This window comes from Lycorma delicatula, chromosome 1, assembly GCF_047948215.1.
Source record: "Lycorma delicatula isolate Av1 chromosome 1, ASM4794821v1, whole genome shotgun sequence".
Taxonomy (NCBI): domain Eukaryota; kingdom Metazoa; phylum Arthropoda; class Insecta; order Hemiptera; family Fulgoridae; genus Lycorma; species Lycorma delicatula.
In genome coordinates this window covers 193,586,340-193,611,201 of record NC_134455.1, presented here as the reverse complement: position 1 = coordinate 193,611,201, position 24,862 = coordinate 193,586,340, and the positions used below count along the sequence as shown (strand labels likewise).

The 24,862-nt window shown below is 30.4% G+C and overlaps 1 protein-coding gene across 1 annotated transcript in view; it reads right to left on the bottom strand.

Moving 5' to 3' along the window:
• Ret (protein kinase receptor Ret oncogene) overlaps positions 1-24,862 on the bottom strand; it is a 387,727-nt gene that overhangs the window by 221,463 nt on the left and 141,402 nt on the right. The window contains exon 3 of the mRNA XM_075354801.1: positions 13,848-13,939. Coding sequence (XP_075210916.1) covers positions 13,848-13,939 — 92 coding nt within the window. The remainder of the gene's footprint in view (positions 1-13,847; positions 13,940-24,862) is intronic.

Here is a 24,862-nt window from a genome sequence, read left to right as displayed (position 1 = left end):
TAGTTGTAACTATACTGTAACTTAAACTATAAGTTATAACTATATCTATACTAAGTACTGTATTAGTCAAATATAATTGTGTGATGATTGAACCCAATTATAATAAAGGCTAAAAACACAAATAAATAAGTAAACAAAAAATTAACCTTATTAAAGGTTAATGCTTTAGAATAATCAAATAAATAATAATTGTTACAAACTTATAACCTATTATATACAAAATGTAATCTGCAATGTATAAAAGAATGAAAAAGAACATTTTAGTAAAAACAAGAAAAACATTGAAATTTATTTTTAAAAGATGATAATTTGATGTAAACAATTTAATTGGTCATAAACAATATGTTTCAAGATATTCAGAATTGTAGCTAGAATACTATGTATAGTTTATACTCAAAGAACTTCTTCAGGTTTTGTTATCTTATTTAGCGGAAGAACAGCAGAACAAAATTTGGGAAGTTGTTTATACTAAAATATATTTAAAAATATAAGTATGGTTTAAATTATCTTTTTATGTGTAGTTTTATTACCAGTATGTGGAGTATTTGCTAAGTTTTTCTAGGGTGTTTAACATCTTTTTAATACATATATATATTATATATTTTATTTTTTCTAATTAATTAATATATAAATAATGAATGAATAATCAATTTTTCCTTGGTAACTGAATTACACACAGTTTATTCATTTTATTTGTATGTTTTGTTCAAGTTAGTTGCAGTCTTATCTGTTTACATTTTATTTTTTGTTTAGTCAGAATTTCTCTGGAAAGAAAGCTCAGATCACATGGTGATAACAAGGAAAATTAAAAATTGATAAGAAAATAATTTATCTTCAATCATTCCTTCAACCTGTTTTGCCCACCTCAGCCTTGTTCTTCCAATCCTTTGTCTTCCTGTGAGTTCATAGTCCCCTGTTAGACAGTCATATATCATCAATCCATTCTAAGTGCTGCATCTACTCAGCTAAAGAATCTTATTATTGAATGACTTATCATTATAATTAATTAATATTTTGTTATTCATACACTCTTCATTCAACTCACTTTTTATATCTTCATTTTAAGCCTGATTTTAGTAATGCCATTTTAGTAACTCCTTTCACGCTTGTTAAGAACTACATATCTGTATTAATTCTGTCTTTCTACAGATAATGCTCACTGTTCACTGCAGTATAGTATAAGAATTTCAGAACTTTCAATGTATTCTCAGGTTCTCAAAATTCAATAGACTTTGTAAAATTCTCTTCTTTTTTCCTTTTCATAACACTGTGACATTTTAAACCAAAGAGAGCTTCATTTTCTGCTGAGGGTATGCATACTTCTTTTCTGTAATTACTTTTCTTCCAACAATATTTTTGTCTCAATTATTCATAAGCTTAATATATCGAAACCTTTATTACTTCCTTAATTTGGAAATTTATGTCCTCATTTATTGCACTGTAACAGTTTTCATGAAGTACTCTAACATTTCCATCCTCTACACAAGGTCCATCTTTGTGAGTAGAATTTAAAAACTGATTCCTTAAAATGTCATTTTGAAATTCCTTTTTTACTAAAATTTATTTGTGTTATTTCACTGTGATATTTATTATGTGTGTTCTAAATATATACACTTATTTTCCATATTTTATTATTTATTTTTAAACTTATCTGTGAAAATATAACCAGTTTCATCCAAGCAATTAAATTAAACGATAGGTTTAATATACCTGGAATTTTGATTAATGATAAAATTTAAAGTTTACAAGAAATACTTTTGCTAGCAGTTGAAAATCAAATATTTACAATTAGTCTTTCCATTTTAAATTTAAAACTTATACAATCTAATTTTAACGATCTGATTGTTTAGAATTAAGTAAGTGATTTTTGCATTTTTTAAAGATAAAAATATGTTTAATTTTTTTAAATGTGTTGTTAAGGATACTTTTCTTCAATTATATTACTCTTATGTAACGATTAATGCAAATCACAGACTGAGACCTTGTTTTTAAGACCCCACCTAAACTAATTTGAAAATTTTTCCGAAGAGTAGAATGTGAGTTTATAATTTTTATATAATGCAAATTAAAGAATGAAGTGTTTTAAATAAAATAGAAAGTTATGCTGCTTTATTAAATTGAATTCAGCAGTAGAAGTTACAAATAATTCTAAAATATTTAACATGAATTAATAAATGAAATAATTAGTTTAAACAAGAATATACTTATTTTTACTCTGTAATATTAAATCTTTCAATAAAATATTGTAACTATACAATTTTAATTTTATTTATGATCAATTTATAAAATAAATGTTTAGTCAACTTAACCAAAATTTGCAAATATTTTCATCATGTAGAATTACAAAATTTTATGTTGAATTTTATAACAAAAGATTGAAAATTTGAATTATTTCCAAGCACTGCAACAATTTTCAGTATTATTTTCCAACGGAAATATTGCAACAATATAACCCGTAAATTAGTCAATGTCTTAAGTTACAGAATGCACATATATTTATTTACAAATTAGCCTAAACATATTCACCCCTTTTAGAGTAAAAATTTTAATTAAAAAAAAAAATTCTATTCTTTTATTAATAAATGGAGTTTTCAACTTAGTGTAGATATGTTCATTCCTTTTTTATGATTAAAGATTAAATATCATTAATGTGGCAAAGTGGTAGCATCTTGACCTTTCATCCAGAGGTTCTGGGTTGAATCTCAGTTAGGCATGGAATTTTTCATAAGCTACAAATTTCCATTTGGGCTAATAACCATGGCAGTTGAGCCTGTAATCTCTTAAAAAATAAATCATTAAAAAATTATGTAGACATAATATAGTAAGGCCTTAAATTAAGCCAGGCCTTAGCCATAAAATTAAATATGAAAAATATCACGTCATAAAATTAAATATGAAAAATATCACGTTGGTGATAGAAAAATTGAAATGTCAAAAATGAAAGTTTGTTCTGTAAGATTATAGCACCATAATTAAGATAAATCTGAATACATAAAGTAAGTAATATTTAGTAGTTTTCATATTATCTTTATACATAATATGGCATAACTATATATAAGGGAACTACATCATAAAACTTTCCAATAAATGAATTCCAACAAACTAAAAGAGAAATAGCTCAATTCAGAAGTTTCAGCAAATTAGAAACACGCTAAATAATTAAGTGTTAACAGAGTTTAATGTAAAACATTCCTTACGTTAAAAGGTAATCTAGTTCTCTCCTTAATTGCTAGTACTAATAGAAATCAGTGAAAGCTTTATTAATGGCATAGATTCTGAATAATTGTATTAAATGAAATGATCTGTGGTAGATACAAAACTTTTAATTGACTAAATGCACACAGTTTACATATTCATTTATTTTATGATGTCTATAATTCATACAGTGTTGTAGTTTTATTCTAAGAAAATTTATACGTTAATAACAATGGAATATTTTAATTTCATAAAATTTATTTATTTTTATTGATTTGTTATGATTAAATTTATTCTCAATAAACAATAAAAAATAAAATTGAGCTATTTAAAGGTGTAATAAAATAAGTTATTATTCTAGGTATAGTGAACCACTCTGAACAGAAAAAAATCATTATTTAAGTATCTAAGTTTAATATTTTTATTAACACAGAATTGTACTTAGAAAAGTTTTGAAGTATTTAAAAATTTCCTTAAGTTTTTAATTAAATTACATTTCCAAAGTTTTTAATTTTAAAATTAAATATTACCTACTTTTCTTTTTTTCTTTGCAAAGGTTTATGTTCGTTTAATTTTAATTCATTGTGAATGATGCCAAAAGCAAATTACTAAATAAATAACAAATTTAAGGAAGTCATATTTTATTAAAGTAAAAAAAGTAATTTCATTAGTAGAGTATGTGCTTTAAATAAGAACAGTAGCCAAACACTGTTGTTAACTTTCCTTGAAGAAAAATAAAAGAACAATACTTTTACATAACGCAGGCAAACTAGTCACCCCACCAGAATGTACCATTAAAATGGGTTATAAGTTAAATTTATTCATAATAGCAAATGGAAAAAGAAAGTGCTTTGGAGGGGGGTAAATTCTTTTGTAGAATCTGGTAGAAAGGAAGTGATAATCAGGTATTGAAAGCTTCCTGAAAGCCAAATTGGGTGTGCTCATCAGTAAATGTACTGAGTCAGATTACTCAGTCAAGGTAGTAGTGTATATAAACTGAAAAAATTGTATGTGAATATTTAATACATCCATTTTTGTCTACAGATGTGCATTATTTGTCCTTTCCTAGTGTTAAAGTTAAGTTACAAAAAAAGAAAAGTTAAATATTTATAGCTGGGAAGCAGAACAATTTATATACAAAAGGGTAATAATGAATCAAGTAAACATATTTCTTTTCACTAGGATCTTTTTGAGTTATGGCATAAGTTTGAGTCAGTACTCATTGAAATTTAGCCTAGAGAAACTGATAGAATTGTATGATTGATATATTAAACTTGGAAATAAGCTAGGTCATACCTATTAGGGCTCGTCCACATGATAGCATTTGCTAACGCTATAATAAAATACATAATAAAATCAAAAGTTTGGAAAAATATTTAATGCATATAAAGAAGTGGTGAGGAGAGGACTGAGAGGAGAGAGGAGAGCACCACTCTGGCTTTCATAGAATTAGTAGTAGTATAATAGCAAGGAAACAATTTTTGAGATCAAATAGATGTAAAATAGAATTTAATTACGTGTGAGATAATTTGGTCAGATTAAAAAAATATTTCCTACCAAAATTATATCAAAATTTTTTCTTTATGATTTTAAATTGAACTTTGTTTAATGAATTCTGAACTATTTTATGCTAAAGATTTCTGACAAATATAATGAGATATTATTTCACTAAACCAAAGGAAGAAGCACAGCCCTTTCGTAAATTAAAAAAATTCCTTTAACTGCAAATTATATTTAGTCTATAAATAATTTTAATTTTTTTATTTTTAAATACTTCTATTCATAGTTGCAATGACTGAAGTCATTAGCAATTTTTCAGTGTAATGTAACTGTACCACTAAATGTATAGTATTCCTAAAACATGGGGTTAATTGAAACCAAACCACTAAAGTACACCAGTATCTATGACCTAGTTCTCAAATCTAAATAAAAGAAATTACCTTTATTAGGATTTGAACCTGAGAAATTCAACTTAATTTTTTTTTAATGCATCTTAAAAGATTAAACTAAATTTCTGTATAAGTTTTATTAAGATTAATGCCATTTATTTTACACAATGAGTAAAAAAGAAAAAAAAGAAAAATGGGATACAAATTAAAGTCAGTCTAAATAATATTTTTTATTAAATAGGCATGAAAATGCCCATTTAATTGCCTATTAAAAGTGCCTATTTATCTATCGGGAGGGAAAATAATTTAGGTTTACATATGTAGATACGAGTAATTACTCATTTTTTTCAGATAATTTTATTTTAATTTAATTCTAGTAATTAAAATAAAATTATCAGTCAATTAATTCAAAATAATCAGTTAATTATAATCAAATACTGTCAAGGATTACATAGGAGTGGTTGTACTCTTCTTCATAGAAATTTTGAAAATAGCATTAAGAGCATGACAACGTTTTGTATTTCATTACGGTGGTTAAGAGTAGGATGGGATCTAAAGTTTCTTCAATATTATTTAGTTTTTTACATAATCTAGAAAAATAATTTGTTTAAATTTGAGCTCTTATGTTAATCCCTTCTGGATGGTCATCCCTTCTGACTTCTCAGTCAAAAATTTAAGGTAATGTGAAGTTTTTACAAGCAGCGCAACATTTTTAAAACAGAAAACAAACAAAAAATTATTTTATTTTATTCAATAAATGTTTTTATTAAAAAAAAATTGTCATTTTTTTAATAGTGAAAAGCAAAGTGATCAAAAAAGTTTTAAATCTGTATGTATATACTATTTATCTGACCTTGATGCAGAATATATTTTGAAGAAGAAGTTTAAATATCATAACTTGTCAATTTTTGTTGTTCATGGAGAATGGGGATATAGAGTTTTAGGATACAGTTTTACTGATCCCTTAAGCAGAGTATTAAAAATTATATTTGGCTTGAATATTACAATATTTTAATTTCTGTTATTTGGTAACAGCTAGAGGACTTAGAGGACATGAAAGACTTTTTTTTATTAAGGTCCAATTTTCTGAAGATTGATTTTTTAAAAAAAAAAAAGGTTTGAATAACTCAATAAATTTATTTTATTATAATATTTTTATACTTAGAGGGTTAAAAGGTTGGAGAGTTAGAGAATAAATGAAACTATTCAACACCAATTTTTTTTAATAATTTTCTTAGAAAGTAGAACGCGTTTTCAAAAATAACAATTGGAATTTCTAAATAATTTAATTTCTATATATTATGATAGAATAGAAGGAAAGTACATGGGTCTAAGAGGTTCGGGTCTGAACTTCTTGGGCATATTTGTATTTTTAGTTTGTTCCTGAAGGCATTTTGAAAAAGAACGGTTTGAATTCTGCACTATTTGATTTTTAATTGGGGAAACTCAGGTGGAAGGTGGGTAGAAAGTCTAGAGGTGTGGAAGCACGAGGATTTTGAAAATCATCAAATTTATTGCTTGTCTCTAAAGATAGAATTTAAAAAAAAAATATTAATGAGATATGCGGTCATCGACTGCTATGATCATTTAGTTCAAATGAAGATTTATATGAAAAATGCCATGCCTGACAGGGACTCGAAACCAGGACCTCCGGTTGAAAGGCGGAGATGCTACACTCACGCCACAGAGGCCGGCAATAAATACAAGTAATTATAGAATTCTTATTATAAAAGAAAGGTTCAGATATCGTAATAATTACATTTTTACAAATTAATTATATATATACTGCTAATGAAATTTTATGTGGTTAATAACGATTCTAAAATGACTACCAATACCACATGGTAAACCAGTTGGTTTTGATTAATTACTTTCTCATTTTTCATGGTGAACTTATCTTTCAAGATAACTGTAGTTTATATACTTTTTCTCCTCATCAAATTGATTCTATTAATAGCATTGATGATGTTCCATGTTCGATATTCATTTATTTTGCACAAAACTTGTATAATAAAATAAATTAAATTGCACTTAATATTCAAAACAGATATTTTTCATTCCATTATATAAAATCAATCATTTAGCCGAGTAAATGTATAAAAATTCTTTATTTCTTAATTGACTTCTGGTAAGTTTTAGATTTTAAGTTATTTTTATAGAATAGAAGGACAATTTATTAGGAAGAAGCCTTCATAATAATACATGTATTCATTTAGATTAAGTTTACTAAAAGTTTAATATATACGTCTTAGTTCCAGTTAACAGAGCTAATATTTATGCAGAAATATGTAATTAGAACAAACTAATCATAACAATTAATCTAAAATTCAAATTACAAGCTTATTGATATTGTTAAAATCCATTCAGTACCCTAGAAATTTTCAATTCTTTCTCTAAATTTCATTAACATAAATTCATTTTCCTTACGTGCAATCAATAATTGCAAATACAGCAGCTGAATATATTTAGTAATTTTTAGCATTTATTGAAAACATTTTTTGTTAGAGAACTTAGGAATTTGTATATAAAGTCTGATGTACTTATTTTAATTTTTTTTTTCAATTAGAAATCATTGTTATTGAAAATTGTTGTGTAATTCAAATTATTAATTAATTATGCTATCTGCATTTCAGATATTTGCAAAAATTTGAAATATTCGTATTGTAACTTTCGTAAATGTAATGTGACTATTTTTATTTTTCGTAAATCATTACATCAGACGACTCTAAGGTGTTAAACATTTTATTTGAATGTTCAAAATTTCAACATAACCTTGAACCACGTGTTAAAACCACTATAACTTATAGTAGCCTGTTTTTTGAACAGTGATCTTGGGTAACAGATCAAATTAACTGAATTCAAAATAAATGAGCTTTAGTTATTTATATGTATTATTTGGAAGAAAGAAGTCATAAGTAATACCTCAATAATTATCAAAAAAGTAACTTCAATATAATTATTAAAATCCATATATTTCCCACTTGGAAAACAATTTCAGAAAGTTGAATATATATTTAGGAAAACATTTTTGTAATCAGGTAAAGATTAATATTTTAATTTATTATTTTCTCTTTTGCAACTGATTTTAAAGTGATATTTAATCAGTCGTTCTCAACTAATTGAACGTTTACATGAAGGTAGTATTTTATCCTAATTGAAGATTTAAAAAAAAAGTTCGAGTAATCTTTTTGGAGTTAGCACGATTACCCATAAAAAAATTAAATATATAAAAACGATAAGAGCACAAGGAATAAAAGAACAAAGTTCTCCACATACAAATCTTCTTGTACTGACGGTACTGATAAGCGGAGCGCTATTGAAACCAACGATGTTTTCGGCCTCACGGGCTGATGGGCTGGCATCACAGATGATCTGCGGTGTTTGTAAGCCGATGCTCAGTCACGGGCTAACAAGGCTACTAATACCGTCAGGCGAGTGGCTGGTGATGAAATATAAGAAAGGTAGATGAGGGTGTCACCGATGAGAAGATTCCTGAATTGGTTACCACTCATTGGGTGGAGTGGTAACACATTTGCATGCTGACAAGCTCTACAGGTGGGCTCCTGGGGTTAGGAGGCTAGCTGAACAAAGTAGGTTACGGAGTGGACAACTTCTGGTAGATAATCACGGATCCAGAAGTATTTTCGACGAGGAAGTAACTGAAGTCACCGGCACAACTTACACAATAGTTATAGATCCTACAAACGAAGAGGGCATGATTTTGAGTATACTCAACTGCATTCGTAAGCTCAGTGATACGGACATTGATAAACTTTATGTGTTGCCTGGCGGGAGAACAGCTGCAATTTTGAGGAGACTAATTGAATGTGATGGGAGGAGAGTGGGCAAGGAAAGACAACTTTACCTAGCCGACACCAGCTTCAACCAAAAGTAGAAAATATTTGATGAGCTGACTCGGACGGTGTCGGTTAAGGCGGAAGGGAGTAACTTTGCCCAACTCTTCAAGGATGTCAAGGAGGGGGTAAACAAAGATGTTGCTGAAGTATTGTCTGTTAGGAAAGGTAGCGATAATGAAGTACGCATACGGGTGAGAGCGAAAGGTGCAGGGGCGCCGAAGCAGAAGATTAATCAGAAAGTAGAGAGGGTTGCGGTCAAAGATGTTGGAAGGCGGTTGCCCTCGGTTTTTTTCCATATAAAGGCCCTAGAGAAGGGAATTACCTATGATGAAGTCGCTGCGGCGGTGGCGGCAGGTGCAGGTTGCGCCACCGGAGAGAGGGTAACCTCCTTGCGGTCGGCGTATGGGAACACAAGATTGCAACCGTGTCGGTTCCCGAGGCAGTAGCTTACGAGTTGACTTCACTGAGAAAGATCCGGATTAGCTGGGTTAACGGTCAGGTGATTAAGCGAGAAAATTAATTACGGTGCTATAAATGTGGTGAGGGTGGCCATATAGCGATAAGGTGCAAGGGTCCGGACCGCACCAAATTGTGCTTTCAGTGCCACGGAGCGGGCCACAAAAGAGGAGAGTGTCCTCAACGGGACAGAAGCAAGGAAGACGAAGCAGACTCACAAGTCAGGGGTAGTGGTGGCAGAAACACGGAGAAATCTCGTTACATTGATGCGTCTGTCGTACTTCAAGCAACCTGAAGTAGTGGGGTGCTGGTTGTTTGTTGGGAGGTGCCTCTAAACTGGCGGTAGATATTATTGTAGTCAGTTAAACATGTCGCATTTTCATGGGGTAGGTCTTAGGGCTCTGTCGATGACCCGAGATGATGTACAAGATGGGAACATCGTTGGAATGATGTCCCCTCGAAGTACGATGAGACAGAATTTCTGAGGCAGTGACAACCATGCTCTAACCCAAAGTGGGAGAGGAGAGGATTGGAGAGTCTGGGAGTTTTCTGGTTGCTTAAGGAGTACCGGCAACTGGGCCGACACAGATAGCTGGTGAGGGCGGCAGGAGCTCCTCGGAGTCGTTGTCTGTCTATCGCACCATGTGGACATCGTCGTCGCTGTTCTGAGTCGGCGCTAGGTGTGCCCGGGTGGTTGCACGGGGGCTGTGTACATGCCACATAGATTAGGTCCGGCCTTTGTGCGACTAGAGGGGGAGTTTTTTTAGTGGGTGCGAGCCCCGCACTGCCGTTACAGCGGGCCTGGCGGCGGCTGGTACAGCGTTTCCCTCCTCCTACGGAAAACAAGAAACAAAAACAAGTCTTCTTTATTGCTTTTATAGATGCAACTATACGTAAATATTTTAGGTAAGAATGGGTGAAGCTGATGATTACACTGACTAATTAGCGAAAGGTTCTTTGATGAATTGATACTTTAATAGCATATTTTCTTTATATCTTATAGCATATAAAATATATATTGCATTATATAGCATATATAAAAAGTTTTATATAGCATATAAAAGTTTTATATTTCAAGAAACAAGTTTTGAAGAAATCTTCGCTTTGCCTGTTGACCTGATCTTGCTATTCTTTCATAAATAAATCAATAGACAATGTTTTAAATACAAATATTTTGGCTATAATAATGTCAACATGCGGGATTATAAATTCGTATTATAAACTTAATAATGCACTTGATAATCAAGTAATAATTCATAATATTCTGATTTCTGTAAAACTATATTTAAAAATTAACAACCTCCATGACATATGCAAATTGTAATCTATTCAAAAAATTATTTATCTATTTTTTAAATTAATCAAAATATATTTAATCTTGAAGGTATTGTCTAAATGTTAAATTTGCCATATGAGATAAAAAAACGGTTACATTTAAATTTCAAAGTGTTTTTAATGAAACACTAACGGTATTGTTAAGGTAAAATTAAAATTTTTTCTATGATAACTGAACATACTCACAAAGAATGCAGAGATCTACAATAAATAAATAAATAAATAGATAATTATATACATATATTTACAGTTGTAAAGAAGTATTTAGAACCAAAGGTGGTTTCTGATAACTCATTTTCATTTTAATAGAATCCTTTCTGGAATATTAAATACTCAAAAAGCACATTTTTAATTGCTAAAGACCTTTTTTAATATCGCCCAACCATTTTTATTTTGTTCATGAATACTGGTCTGCTCCAAACTCGGAGGAGATAGAAAGATTGTAGTGTCATAAAGTAGCGGAGTGTGTTTGTATAGTAAATCTTTACTAAAACTGTGTAGTATTAACTGCTGCCAATTTACTTAAATCATTTACGCATCTAACATAATTGTACAGTATTCCCATGAAATATGTTTGCAATATGAATATTATTAGTGTAGGCGATACGTTAACTTTTGTACACATTGTCTTCCCTTTTCACATCAAAGCTATACTGAACTTGAACGCGGGCAGTGCATAACCATGCCCAGCACTGTATCTGTGTGCGTCTGTACACATACGCGCGTGCGCGAGTACATAACTTTTTGTCTTTTAATTTTACAGGATCAAAGCAATATTTTAAAGAAATACTAAGTTTTAGTAAAATATTAGTATTACAATTTATTTATTAAAATAGGCTTCATTTAAAAAAAGGATATTTTGCGATGTTTATACTTTTTAATATCCCGTTGATAAAAAACCTATTCCATTTTAGTAAAATGTTAAGTAGAGGATATTTCATACGTTTCGTTTGAGGCTGCTGACATGCAAGTGATAAGAAAAACTACACAGGTCATTCGTGAGCGTGATAACCTTATTGTCCGTATTTCTATCATTCTTGTTATGGAGGATTCAGCGCCACAAAAACTGCAGGATATTTAGATCAACCCCTGAAAAACCACAACTACTCACCAATTAATGCATAAGAAATCAACACACCTTCACAACATTTCATACGATGTTTTGCATTACCGAATCCAACTTTAAAAAGAAAGAAGGTAGAACCGCCAGAACACTATCAAACCTTCTGCGTAAGCTCATGCAAACTTCATCAATCTTGCAAAATTCTTATTCGCGTACTGAATTGTAATTGATCTCTAGATGTTCATAGGCTCTATCATTATTAGTTTTATTAAACCATACATTTTGTTTGGTATCGTGGTGTGTGTGTGTGCGCGTGTCAAATTGCGGATTCATGTTTGTTGCATGCTGATGTATGTTGATGTATGAGTGTGAGGTAGTGGGGATTCCTTTTTGCGTAGTCAGTGCGTGGCGAGATATTGCGAAAAACGAATGTGTTTGCCGTCTTAAGTGTATAATTAGCACATTTAATTAACAGATTCCTTCCAAAAATGTCCACTGAAATAATCTTTTTACATTTTTTCCACTACAAAAAAAATTTAATTCAATTTACTTTAAAAAAGTGTTCAGCTTTTATCGCATAAACCGCTACAATGTAAATGTTTAATTTTTTCGATATTGAAAAAACATTTCTCAAAACACAAGGAAAGTATACAGATCGTATGTACATGCAGGGAATTCAACAGGTCATTTATAATAAATAATAATATCTTATTTTATCACTATAAAAAATATACGCATAAAATTTGAATTAAAAATATATGTAGTATTGGAGTAAAAAAATATCTGATTAAATAATTTCTTTTTAACCCTGGAGCTGCATGCTGGTGATACCTCCAAAACTGTAATTCCCCAAACTTATAAACTTTTTTAGTTGAAAAAAAGAAATAGCCCTAGTCAAAGTTTGTCATTACGATTCATTTATTCTTTTAGATTACAACTTATTTGGATAAAAAAAAAACAGTGTTAACTGTACAAAAGTACAAGAAATAACAACATAGATTTTTTTGTTTTAAAGTACTATTGTACTACACACGAGAAAGCCGTGTGTATTGCAATAGTTAAGTAAATATTATATTTTTTCATAATCTAAATCTATATTTTTTCTAATCATCATCAATATATCATTTAGTACTTTCACGCGCGTATTAAAATTTATTATCTTCCATTTTCAAAATAAATGATTTTTTCCATATAATTCTTGGATTTCTGGAGAAATAAATCTCTTAGCTTTCATCATAGGATCATCTAAGAATTTCATTAAAAATATTGATAGAATTAAAACAAAAACTATAAACATTTTAATATCGATTTTAGTTTTGTAAATATAGTGCTTATCGTTTGGAAATATTTGCTCTAATTGTAATATGTTCTTTTTTTCTTTCTTAAAATACTATTTCGATTGCTACATAATTAATGCTTCATACAATTATTGTTTCATTAATATTATATTATTAAAATAAGAAAAGATATAAAAAGGGAAATTTTCTAATATTATTCATGTTTAATGGTGTCTAGAGCTATTGATTATTCTAAATTCGTAAAATTATTTTAAACTTACGCATAACATGAAAGTATAACTACACTTCTATCAATGGTTTTACATAAACAAACATTGTCAGAAAATTTAATCTGTTTTGAGAAAAGGTTTTTTAAAGAATTTACCTCGTAAGAGTAACAATTTATATTATTAAGTTTTAATTTTGAAACCGAAATGGAAGTATGTTCAATAAATTTATTCAAAAACAGTGTTTACTTGGCTTCATTGTAAGTATATGCCTTTTGGTTTCATCTAGGTCTTTTGCAAATGCTTTTAATCAAATTAAAATATCAAAATTGCCATAACGATAAAAAACGGGTAGAAGGTGCAGCGTTGTTTCCAACACAATAAACTAAAATATTGTACGTAATTAATGAAATTGAATAAAAAGATCTGATCAAAAATCGTTGTAAAAATATTTAGTGAATATTTTTTTCAGTATATCTGCGTGTGTGATGTATTTCAAATACATCAAACTTAGAATTGATTTTATACAGTAATTCAGCGTAATTTACCTTTATTGGAAGAAGGCAGAAATTCAACTGCGGCTGGTCGTTTTCCGAGGAACCATTTATCACGTTCATTTCTGCTGACAGTCCTATTGAACCTGTAACATGGATATAAAGAAATTTTAAACAATAAATGTATTTTTATAATAACTTATATTCATTATATTCAATTCATTGTTTTCATTTTTATAACGTTCATACATCTTCACTGATAAAAAAATGAATGTACTTGTCAGTATTTTATTATATCTTGTATTTTTTAGATATCAATTACTTTAAATTAAAAAAATAAAAAAATTATCGCGTTTAAATGCATCAGTAAGAAAAATTTCCTTTTTGAGATCTGCTGATTACATTTCGAATTATATAAAATTCTTTTAAAATCAATAATTTTATTATTCTAACATTCAGTTACAATTACTATCTTACCAATCCTATTGATATAACCCTGTTGGTTTATTTAAACCAACGTCTTGCCAATTCTTTTTGTGCCGACTTAAAAACATCGAAATTTGAAGGAGTTGAAAAACTATTATTAAACTATTCTGTTCGATTTTATCATCTTTTAATATAATTTGTTTGATTTAAAGTTGCAAAATTTTATTCTTATTTACCGTAAAATCTTTATTGGCTAATTGCTGCCTGCACGATTAAACTCCTTTCATAAAAAATATCCCACGCGAAAAACATCCACCTTGAAAAAAATACAAAAAAATAATGAAGAGAGACGACGCTAAAGACTAATATCATGCATGGCTAAGGTTCAGAAAAAAAGGAATGTATGAGTTTTTTTTTTTAGTTTGTACAAGCACGTTCAAAAAATTTAAGTGAAAAGGGTCTTTTAAAATCGGTTAAATTTACTGTTTAACTCTACGGAACGTTAATGTAAATCTTCCAAACAATTTTTTTTTAATTTCCTACGTGAAAATATTATTAAAATCAAAATTATATTAAATAAAATGACACTAGTCTGAAACAATTAATAAGAAAATTATGATAACAAAAATGTCTTCAAATCGTCTATGGAAATTATGTAATAATTTTTAAAAAATTCACAAAAAATATCCCGAAGAAACAGACTACGGAATCATAAGGAACTTCCTTTATTAAAGAGCGAAAAATGAAAATTTGTTTGACTATTACATTTCATTGTTATTCAGTTTTGCGTATAAATATTAATTGCAAAATTAAATATGTATTTTTTTGACGTAGATTATTTTTACAGATATGGAAAGATATAAAATTCTTCATATACCTATAAAAAATAGCTTTAGTTTGTAAAAAATAACTGTGCTCTATTTAAAAATAAACAAATGGAATATATTAGTTTATTATAAAAGTAATTTTAGAAAGCTAGTTTTGAAATTTTCCAATGTTACGGGTTTGTTTAAATTCAGCACAGGGAGTTAATTTTTGGGTTTTAAAGTATGATTTTCACATCTTTAATCCTATAATTGTTTAACTGTACTAAAATTTACACCGTTTTTCTATTTATTTAAATGTTTAAAATAAGACTAAAAAAATCTTTAATATACCGGTAATATAAAAAGAAATATGTATAAGATTTTTTCTTTAATTTAAGTGAATGTAGAATACGGAAAGTCTTTGTATAGTCCTAAAAACAATATATTTCAAATACCTACTATACTTCCTCGGGTAACTAGCTAACCCTCTACCATATTTCCATCGTCCGTGTAGTTTATCGCAAATTAATCGAACAGTTTATCGCTGTGTTAGATTTACACGAACGAGAATGTCGGTTCCAGCAGGATAACGCAACGCGTCTTACTGCTAATGAAACGTTGAATATGTTACGGAAATTTTTTGGCTATTGTTTGATATCAAAATTGTTGTGACTTCCAAGATCACCAGATCTTACATCGGCAAAATTTTCTTTTGACGGTATTTAAAAAATTTAGTTTATAAAATAGTTCTCATACACTTGACGAATTGAAGGCTAACATTGAAAGTGAGATTTCAAACATTATTGAGAAAACATTACGAAAAGTGGCTGCAAATGTTTCGAATCTGCATTGGGATCACAGAAAATCAATTTGAACATTTATTGTAAAGTTATTAAAGATAATTTTAACATTTTTGTATAAGTATTTTATCAAAATTAATATTTTTTTAATAAATTCACGACGTCATACAAAGGGATTGCGTCCTTTTTGAAACACTCGTTACATAATTTATTTCAATTGTTATGTATATGTATGTATAAATTTATATTTAAATTCATGTTTTACAGCTATTGACTGAACACTATAAAGTATCATGTCAAATAATCCAAGTAAAATTCAAAATATTAGAAGACATTCTAAGCCACTGAAACTTCGAAATTATATTAACCGATATAAACTAAGATTAAGGAAACTTAGTTCGTAATAAAATCAGTCTTTAATCATCAATCATTTTTATTTTATTAATAAACAATTTTTTATACTAACGGTTTGGACAACTTATAATCTTCATTTTTTTCTCAATTAACAATTTTTATTTAACTAGAGACACTGTTACTGACATCATACGCATCTGTTAGACACTGTAAAGACTTAATTCATACATAGATCTCACTTTTAAGATTATCGCTATCAGCTTTTAGAGTAAGAATATCCAGATTTAATGTTTATTTATTCATTAAAGTAACTATTCGTACTGATCAAATAAGAATCATTAATTGTTGGAGACGAATTTTTGTAGCATATAATAAATCAGGCTGACCGTGATTTTAGCCTGCAATTTATTAAAAATTACATATTCAAATACTAAAAAGACTCTGCAGATCTGTTCCATTAATAATAAAATTACAAATGCTTTATACATCCACTGATTTCCGTTTCATAGACAATATGGGTGCACAATTAGCAATCTATTTGTGCATTTGTCTGTTAACTGTGATTCCACTAAACAATTATTACAAAACACCTTTAATTAAACGTTTATTAGATCATTTATAGTGTAAATTCAACTATTTCTAAATTATTAATATAGGGCCAACATTTAATTTGTTAAAGTGGACAGAAGTATAAAAATATGGTAGTGATAGATTTAACATTTTAATAGCTTAAATTGTAAATCGCTGAAGATGTTTAGAAGTTATTTGAGAAATGCGATGTTTTATTATAAAAAGAGAATTTTATAACTACTAAATCGATAAACAGTATATATTCGTATTTGTTCTCAGGAGTCGATCCAAACATGTTACATCAAAATATTTATTTCAATCGTATTAGTAGTTTACAGGAAATGAGATTCAAATATCAACATGAGAATGATGTTCGTGTAATTAACATGTGTTTTTCAAGCAATCGGTTTAATTTTACCACTGATAGAGAGGTGAAATCAAGGTTGCGGTTGAATCTCAAAAATTCATTAAGCTTGCCTCGCATAGCAAACCAGCCTGGATAAAACGATACATTTGATAACATCACAATTAATTAAATCCAAAATTCCGTTGATGATGTCATAATGTTTTTAACAATCCAAGACAATAAATTCACCTTGACGTAGAATCGGTATTGCTGTATTAGTATTGACACAAAACCGTGTAACATTAGCAGTTGTTATAGCATTGTATAATGTACTAGCAGACCCGGTAGTGCTTCACTGTTGCTAGATGTATGTAAATAGATTAAATGAACACAATTGAAAGTTTGATAAAACATTAAAAAACAGACATTACAGAACTTCACGAAATTTACCCTTGCATTTCCCCTATTTCCCTTTTTTGCTTCTCACTTTTCCCTTTTCCAATTTTTTTCTCTTCCCTTTATTTCCCTTTTCCCTTTTTTCCCCGCGCATAAATCGGTTCAGTAGTTTTTTTAGTCTATAGCGGACATACATACGAACATTGCCTTTTTTAATATATAGAAGAAGAAAGTCTGTTTGTATACTCGTATTTCCAATTTCGTAGATATCTCGGCACCGGCGACACCTAGCGGGTGTACGAGGTGTGTGAGAAAAGTAATGAGACTGACTCTTTACTTAGCAAATTTTTTATTTTTTTCAAACATCAATATTATCCCCTTCAAATTAGTTTCCTTGGGCAGCTATACATCGGCGGAGTCGTTTTTCCCACTCCTGGTAGCAGCGCTGGAAGGCTTCAACTAGTAGGGCTTTTAACAGAGTTCCAAAATGACGTCCTTTTAAGATATGTTTCAATTTCGGGAAAAGGAAAAAGTCACAAGGACTCAAATCTGTTGAATGGGAGGGGGGTTTAGGAACCGTAGGTCAAACATTCCCTGATGGAAATGGCCGTGTGATACGAGGCATTGTAATGATGAAGCATCCACTTGTTTGCAATGTCTGGTCTCACGCGAATCACTCTTTTCCTGAGCCTTTAAAGTACACCTTTGTAAAACACTTGGTTGATAGTTTGTCCTGGAGAAAAATTCTTTATGCACGATACCCCTACTGTCAAAAAAGCAAATCAGCATGGTTTTGATCTTTGATTTGCTCATTCAACATTTTTTCGGTTGAGGAGATGACGGAGTGTGCCACTCTTGGCTTTGCCGCTTTGTTTCAGGGCCGAACTCAAATATTCAGGATTCATCACCTGTGATCACACTATTGAAGAATTCTTGGTCATTGGCAATCCTCTCAAGAAGATCAACGCACACGTTTCTTCGATTGTCCTTTTGTTCTGTTGTGAGGTTTTTCGGCACAAATTTCGCACAAACCTTTCGCATGTCCAAATCGTCTGTCAAAATGTTATGTACGGTGAAAGTGTTTAAATTTAACTGTTCACTCATCATCCTTATTGTTAAACGACGGTCTGATCTCATAAGAATCCTCACACGCTCAACGTTTTCGTCAGATTTTGAAGTTGAAGGTCTCCCTTAGCGAGGTTGATTTTCAACGTTTTCTCGGCCTTTCAAAAATGATTTGTGCCAGCGGAAAACTTGTGATCTTGATAAGAAATGTTCCCCATAGGCCTGTTTCAACTTTTCAAAGATCACACTCGCGGATTCCCCAAGTTTAACACAAAACTTGATTGCACAACGTTGCTCTAAATTCCAATCTTCCATTTTCGTAACAAAAAACAAAAACACAACTTCACTGATGGCGCTGTCAAAAATAATGTGTTGGCTGAACGGAGTTGAAACTCGTACTGAGTATGTGGAAGGGATGAACAACCGGTCTAGGACAGACCGGTAGACACAGCGTTGCCAGATCGCTCGCAGTGTTACCAATCTCATTAATTTTCTCACACACCTCGTACTTTTTGCAGACATTTTTCTTTTCACGTAACTAATATTTATTCTGAATATGAGCCAAATGGGTCCATAAATACAATTTTTCTAAATATCTCAACCCCAGCGCCATCTAGCGGATCAATTTTTTACAGAGGTAGTTCTTTCCTTGTAACACATATTCTGATTACGAACCAAATCGGTCCATAAATACATTTTTTTCGAAATAATCGATCTAGCGGGTCCATTTTTGCAAAAATTTTTCTTTTCACGTGACTAATATGTATTCCTAGTATTAGCCAAATCGGACCATAATAGAATTTTTCAAAATATCTCGACCCCCAGCGCTATCTAGCGGGTCCAAACTAATTCAGAAACCTTCGGGGGCGTGCGCACAACTCACCAAAGTTTCATCGTAATCAGTTTCATCGCATACGGGACAAACAAACTTTCATTTATATATATATATATATATATATAAGATTTAGAATATTTTTCATAATTATTTTCTTTAAATAATGAAAAGAAATAATTAAAGTCCAGTTTTCATTAAACAGTTAAAATGATGAAATTGTTACATTGCCACTGCTGGGCGATCATTCACCAGTTTATTCTCGTACATTTTTATAATATATAAATTTTATTTATTATAATATCTTTAAGTTACCGTATACATTATTTTTCTCCCACCAAGTTCAAAATTCATTCCAGGATTGTATTTCTGATAAAGAAACGGGACAAAAATCAAATGACAAAAATAAACGTGGTTATTGTATTTGACAAATGTATGTTTATATAAGGAAAAATTTGCAACAAATATTACTTCGATAATTATTCAGACCTTAATTGAATACATTAATATTATTTACATTAACATAAATAAAATCTTTAAAATAATAATTCAACTCTTTTATATCAATAATAATTTTTGCATGTAATTTTAATCAACTACTTCTGCATTATATGATTCAGCAAACGAAAACAGATATTGTATTTAATATTGAAGCTATCTCACTTATTTTATATGTTTTAAACGTTAAAATGTACATATATGTTTTATATTTAGAGATTCATTTACACATAATATTTTTTATTCGGAGTGCTTTATGGATATTAATTAAAGGAATTCTACCTTTGAAAGCATAAGAAAATTTTATAACGCCTGTTGTGGTATACAATCGATTTTAAGAAAGTACGTTTAAGATTTTAACGGTAATTATTAAGTCAAAGTAAACCTTTTACATTATTTATTACAAAATTAATAAAAAATTCCCATTATTTTCTTAAAAACTCATCATTGTACTTTTATAAATTTCGATAATAAATAAAACCGTTAATTCCCGATCTTCTCAGTTGGTAGCACGTGCGAATGAGTAATTCCGTCAGTCATCACGGGGTCGTATACCGGTGCAGAGCGTGCTCCTTGTTGTTTATGGTTTCATGATTCCAGTTCGGCTACTACCGTTCGGAGACAATTCACAACTAAATATAGCGACTACCTCAATGACAGTCTATTATTATACGTTACAATCGTTTGATTGAAACAAGTTGTAAATCACACAGGATGCAAGGTCAAGGTAAATCTTCAGTTTCTGAATCGACAATCGAACAATTGCGGCAGATATTCATTTGAATCCAGTTAAATCAACCGGACGCGCCAGCTTAGAATTGTTTAATCCTACGGTCATAATATGGAGGTTGTTGCTTAAACGACTGTTATTTAATCCTACAAATTACAACCGATATAAACTTTGAGTGAAGGAGATAAAGAAAAACGAGCTGTGTTTCATGTAAACAGGTTAAACAAAATTGGGACCGAACAAAAATTATCTTAATAAAATTGTGTTCAGTGACAAAGCAACAATCCACACCAACGGTAAAGTTAATCAACATAATGTTCGGATATGGGGTAAGCGGAATCCACGTCGCATAATCGAACATGTACGGTAATTTTTTTGCTGTAAGCTGTCTCAAAATTTATGGTCCTTTCTCTTTTGCAGAGTCAACTGCAACTGGCATAACATTCCTGGACGTGCTTAAAAATTATCTAATGCCAAAATTATAAAAGGGTAAGACGTGGATTGGAAGTGGTGGAATGATTTCCTGCCCTCCACAATCGTCTGATTTAATTCCAGTGCCTTCTCTGTATGGAGTTACGTTAAAAACAGAATGTTTGTTCTTCCACTACCAGGAAATGTAGACGAGCTGCGGCACCGGATAACACAAACAGTTACCACCATATATCAAGACATGCTTCATAGGATTTGGCAGGAAATTGATTACTGATGGGACATCTGCTGTGGTACAAAAGGTATATTAAACATTTGTAAATGAAACTTGAAGATATACTGCATTCAGTCCTGTATCAAACATATCCGTTAGTTATTTACTTTTTTCATTATTAAAGGTTACTTTTGTATAACTAATTTAGAAATACTCGTACCTCTTATTTAAAGACAATCCTCCTTAATTAAATTTAGATCAGGCAATAGACTGCTATGAGTTGATATATTCAAAATATACATTAAAAAAAAAAATGCTGTCATGTTCCATGCTAGTTCTCAACTCTGTTCTGATTATTCGTTATAGAAGTAACAAAAAGAGTTTAACCTCGTAACTATATAATAGAATAATGAGGTAAAATTCAATGTATATGGCTAAGACGTAACTTCATAGTATCGTCTCACTAAGTTATAACAAATTTTAAATACGATTTTCACACTTTTTTTTAACCTCCGGGACCACCGTTAGGTATTGTTTTAGAGGATGAAATAAATGACAAATAGCGTGTCAAAATGCCACGTCTGACCTAGATTCAAACCCGGGACCTCCGGATGAAAGGCCAAGACGCTGTCACTCGCGCCACGGAGGCCGGCTATGTCACACAGCTCTCACTCTCTTTTCCTGTTTAGCCTCCGGTAACTACCGTTAAGATAATTCTTCAGAGGATGAATGAGGATGATATGTAATGAGTGTAAATGAAGTGTAGTCTTGTACATTCTCAGTTCGACCATTCCTGAGATGTGTGGTTAATTGAAACCCAACCACCAAAGAACACCGGTATCCACGATCTAGTATTCAAATCCGTGTAAAAATATCTGGCTTTACTAGGACTTGAACGCTGGAACTAAACTCTCGCTCGACTTCCAAACAGCTGATTTCCAAACAGCTGAAGACGCGTTCACCACTAGACCATCCCGGTGGGTTGGGTTATGTCACACAGCTAAAAAACAAAAAAAAAAATTATATAAATTAGAGTAATGCTGGCCACAGTCGGTCCTTGGCGTGAGTGGTAGCGTCTCGGCCTTTCACCCGGAGGTCCTGGGTTCGAATCCCGTTCAGGCATGGCATTTTCACGCACGCTACAAATCATTCATCTCATCCTCTGAAGAAATAACTACACTGTGGACCCGGAGGTTAAAAAAAAAGTAATGCTGGATAGATTTTTAGATTCCTTCGCAAATTTATTTCTTCCCTTATCCTAATAATATATAAAGTAGGCTAAAAAGTTCAATATGTATAATATAATAGTTTAAATTCGGCTATGATACATGAGAAACATTTGAAGACGCATTCTTGCTTTTTCAGTAACGAGACGCAAACCAGACGAAAGCTGTCATGAAGTAAAATCAAAATAATATAAAAATTTAAGTTATACTACTTTTGCTTAAAGTCCAATTGTAAAGTTTGGTAATTAAAATGTTGTAAAAAAAAATTAATAAATTGGGTAAGTTTAATAACTTTTATTCTAATTAAAAAATTAGAAGTCTTGAACTTTGATAACTTTAATAATAAATTTAAAAAATGCAGCAATGTAAGCTTACTTCAAAACAATACAGAAGAAGAATTGGAGAAATCATGGATAAAAATAACATATTGTCCTGCGTATAGGAAAAGGGAAATAAATATTAAAAAAATCATAAGATTAAACATCGATAATAAATTAAAACAGTTACATTTCCTGCAATTAAATTATTATTTTTATCTGTTGTTATCAAATATTTTATAAACAACTCATAAGCCTGATAACACATTAAATAGATTTATGAACCCTAAAGCAGATAAAATTAGTTTACGTTCTTAATCAAACAGCAAGAGGAAGGAAAACTAAAATAAATTCGTTAATGAAGAACTTAAAATATTTTTTATTTTAAGAGCAATGATAAATAATACTGATTTGATTTTGTATAAGATTGATTATAAAAACAGAGTTTACAAAATCATTTAGAAGTAACATATATTAAGATTAATAAAAACTCTCTTCCTGATTTCGTTCGAGAAGTTGAAGAGCTTACAAGCAGTTTCAATAATTTGTTTGATTCCAAAGAAAAATGCAGGATAACTATTTTTGATTCGGTATTCCAAAAATATGTGCATTCCAAAGATACAGAGATTAGGAATCAATCATTTCCGGAAAAATGGTCAGCTTACCATTTAGGAAAGTGGTTATTAAAATAATTTTGTAAATTATAGCGATTAAAAATTTTTCAATTAAAAGTAACTTTGATCTAATCGTAATCCAATATTAAAAAGATTAACTTTTCCAGATTGGTGAAATTTTTATAGCATTTGATGAGACTGCATTGTATCCAGTATTGTCACCTAGGAAACAATGGAGACCTTGAAGGATGTTTTGACTGAAAACCCAATTTATTTATTTTTTAAAATAGAGGAGAAGATAAAGATCTTTACATACGAAACAACTGATTTTCTATTTACATGACTGCCCAAAAAGGAGTGTAACGTATTTAGGGTGTATATATGTATGTACCGTTCTCGAATGATTCATTCGTTCGAACGATTTATACTTCTTGATACGATGATTTTTCTAAAATTATATTTATGTTTTGGGGATAAAAAAGGAAAGTATTAGGGGTTAGATCTGTGTTAAAAAAATCACAGCTCAAGAAACAGCTAAAGATATTACGGATTTTGAATCTTCGTGGTAAAAGTTATTGTTCCAATTAGTACGCTAAATTCATGTACGTAATTTAGTTACAATTGGCAAAATCATTTAACAAAATCATGTGTAACGAAACACAAACCATGTAACATTTTCGCGGAGGGCCCGCCTTTTTTCTAGTGCATATATATGTAGTAGTAGAGATTACCGGCTAAAGCATAAACTTTAATGAATTGAATTAATAAACTGTGAACTGTGAGCCTCTATCCGTGTGAACTGAATGATTCGAATCAATCGAATGAATATAATATTACAAAAGTAGTGGAATTAAATTTACTTTAAAATAAATAAAATAATATTAAATTTAAAAAAAAAAACTGTTTAATAATAATGTGCTTCCCGTGGGGACTGCGTGTGAAGCTAGAATGGTGAGGTGATGCAAACACCTCGTGCGAGGGTAGACCAATTGTCACCCATCAACTGGTTACAAGAATACCTGAAGCGTTGTTTTGGAAGGTGCAGTGGGGTGCTCTTATTATAGCTCTGCAAACAATAGTACGATTTTCAAAATTCAAACGGGGTATTTGTTAGTAGGTTGGGGGCTAACTATTGCACACGCATCAGGTACACTCTCGATCTAACCGAGATAAATCTCGTTTATTCGGAAATGTTATATCTTCGCAATCAATCTTCTGATTTTCAAAATTCAGACGAGGTATTTGCTAGTATAATACAAATGACGGTATATATATATATATATGTGTGTGTGTGTGTGTGTGTGTGTGTGTGTATCGTATGGTTTTACAATTATACAAAGTATCCAAAATCAGATGGAAATGACCAAATTTGACAACCAGTACAGAGCATTCGGAGTCACTTGATGTAGATTTCCCAGATCACCGTCAAACGCTCGAAGTGGGAAC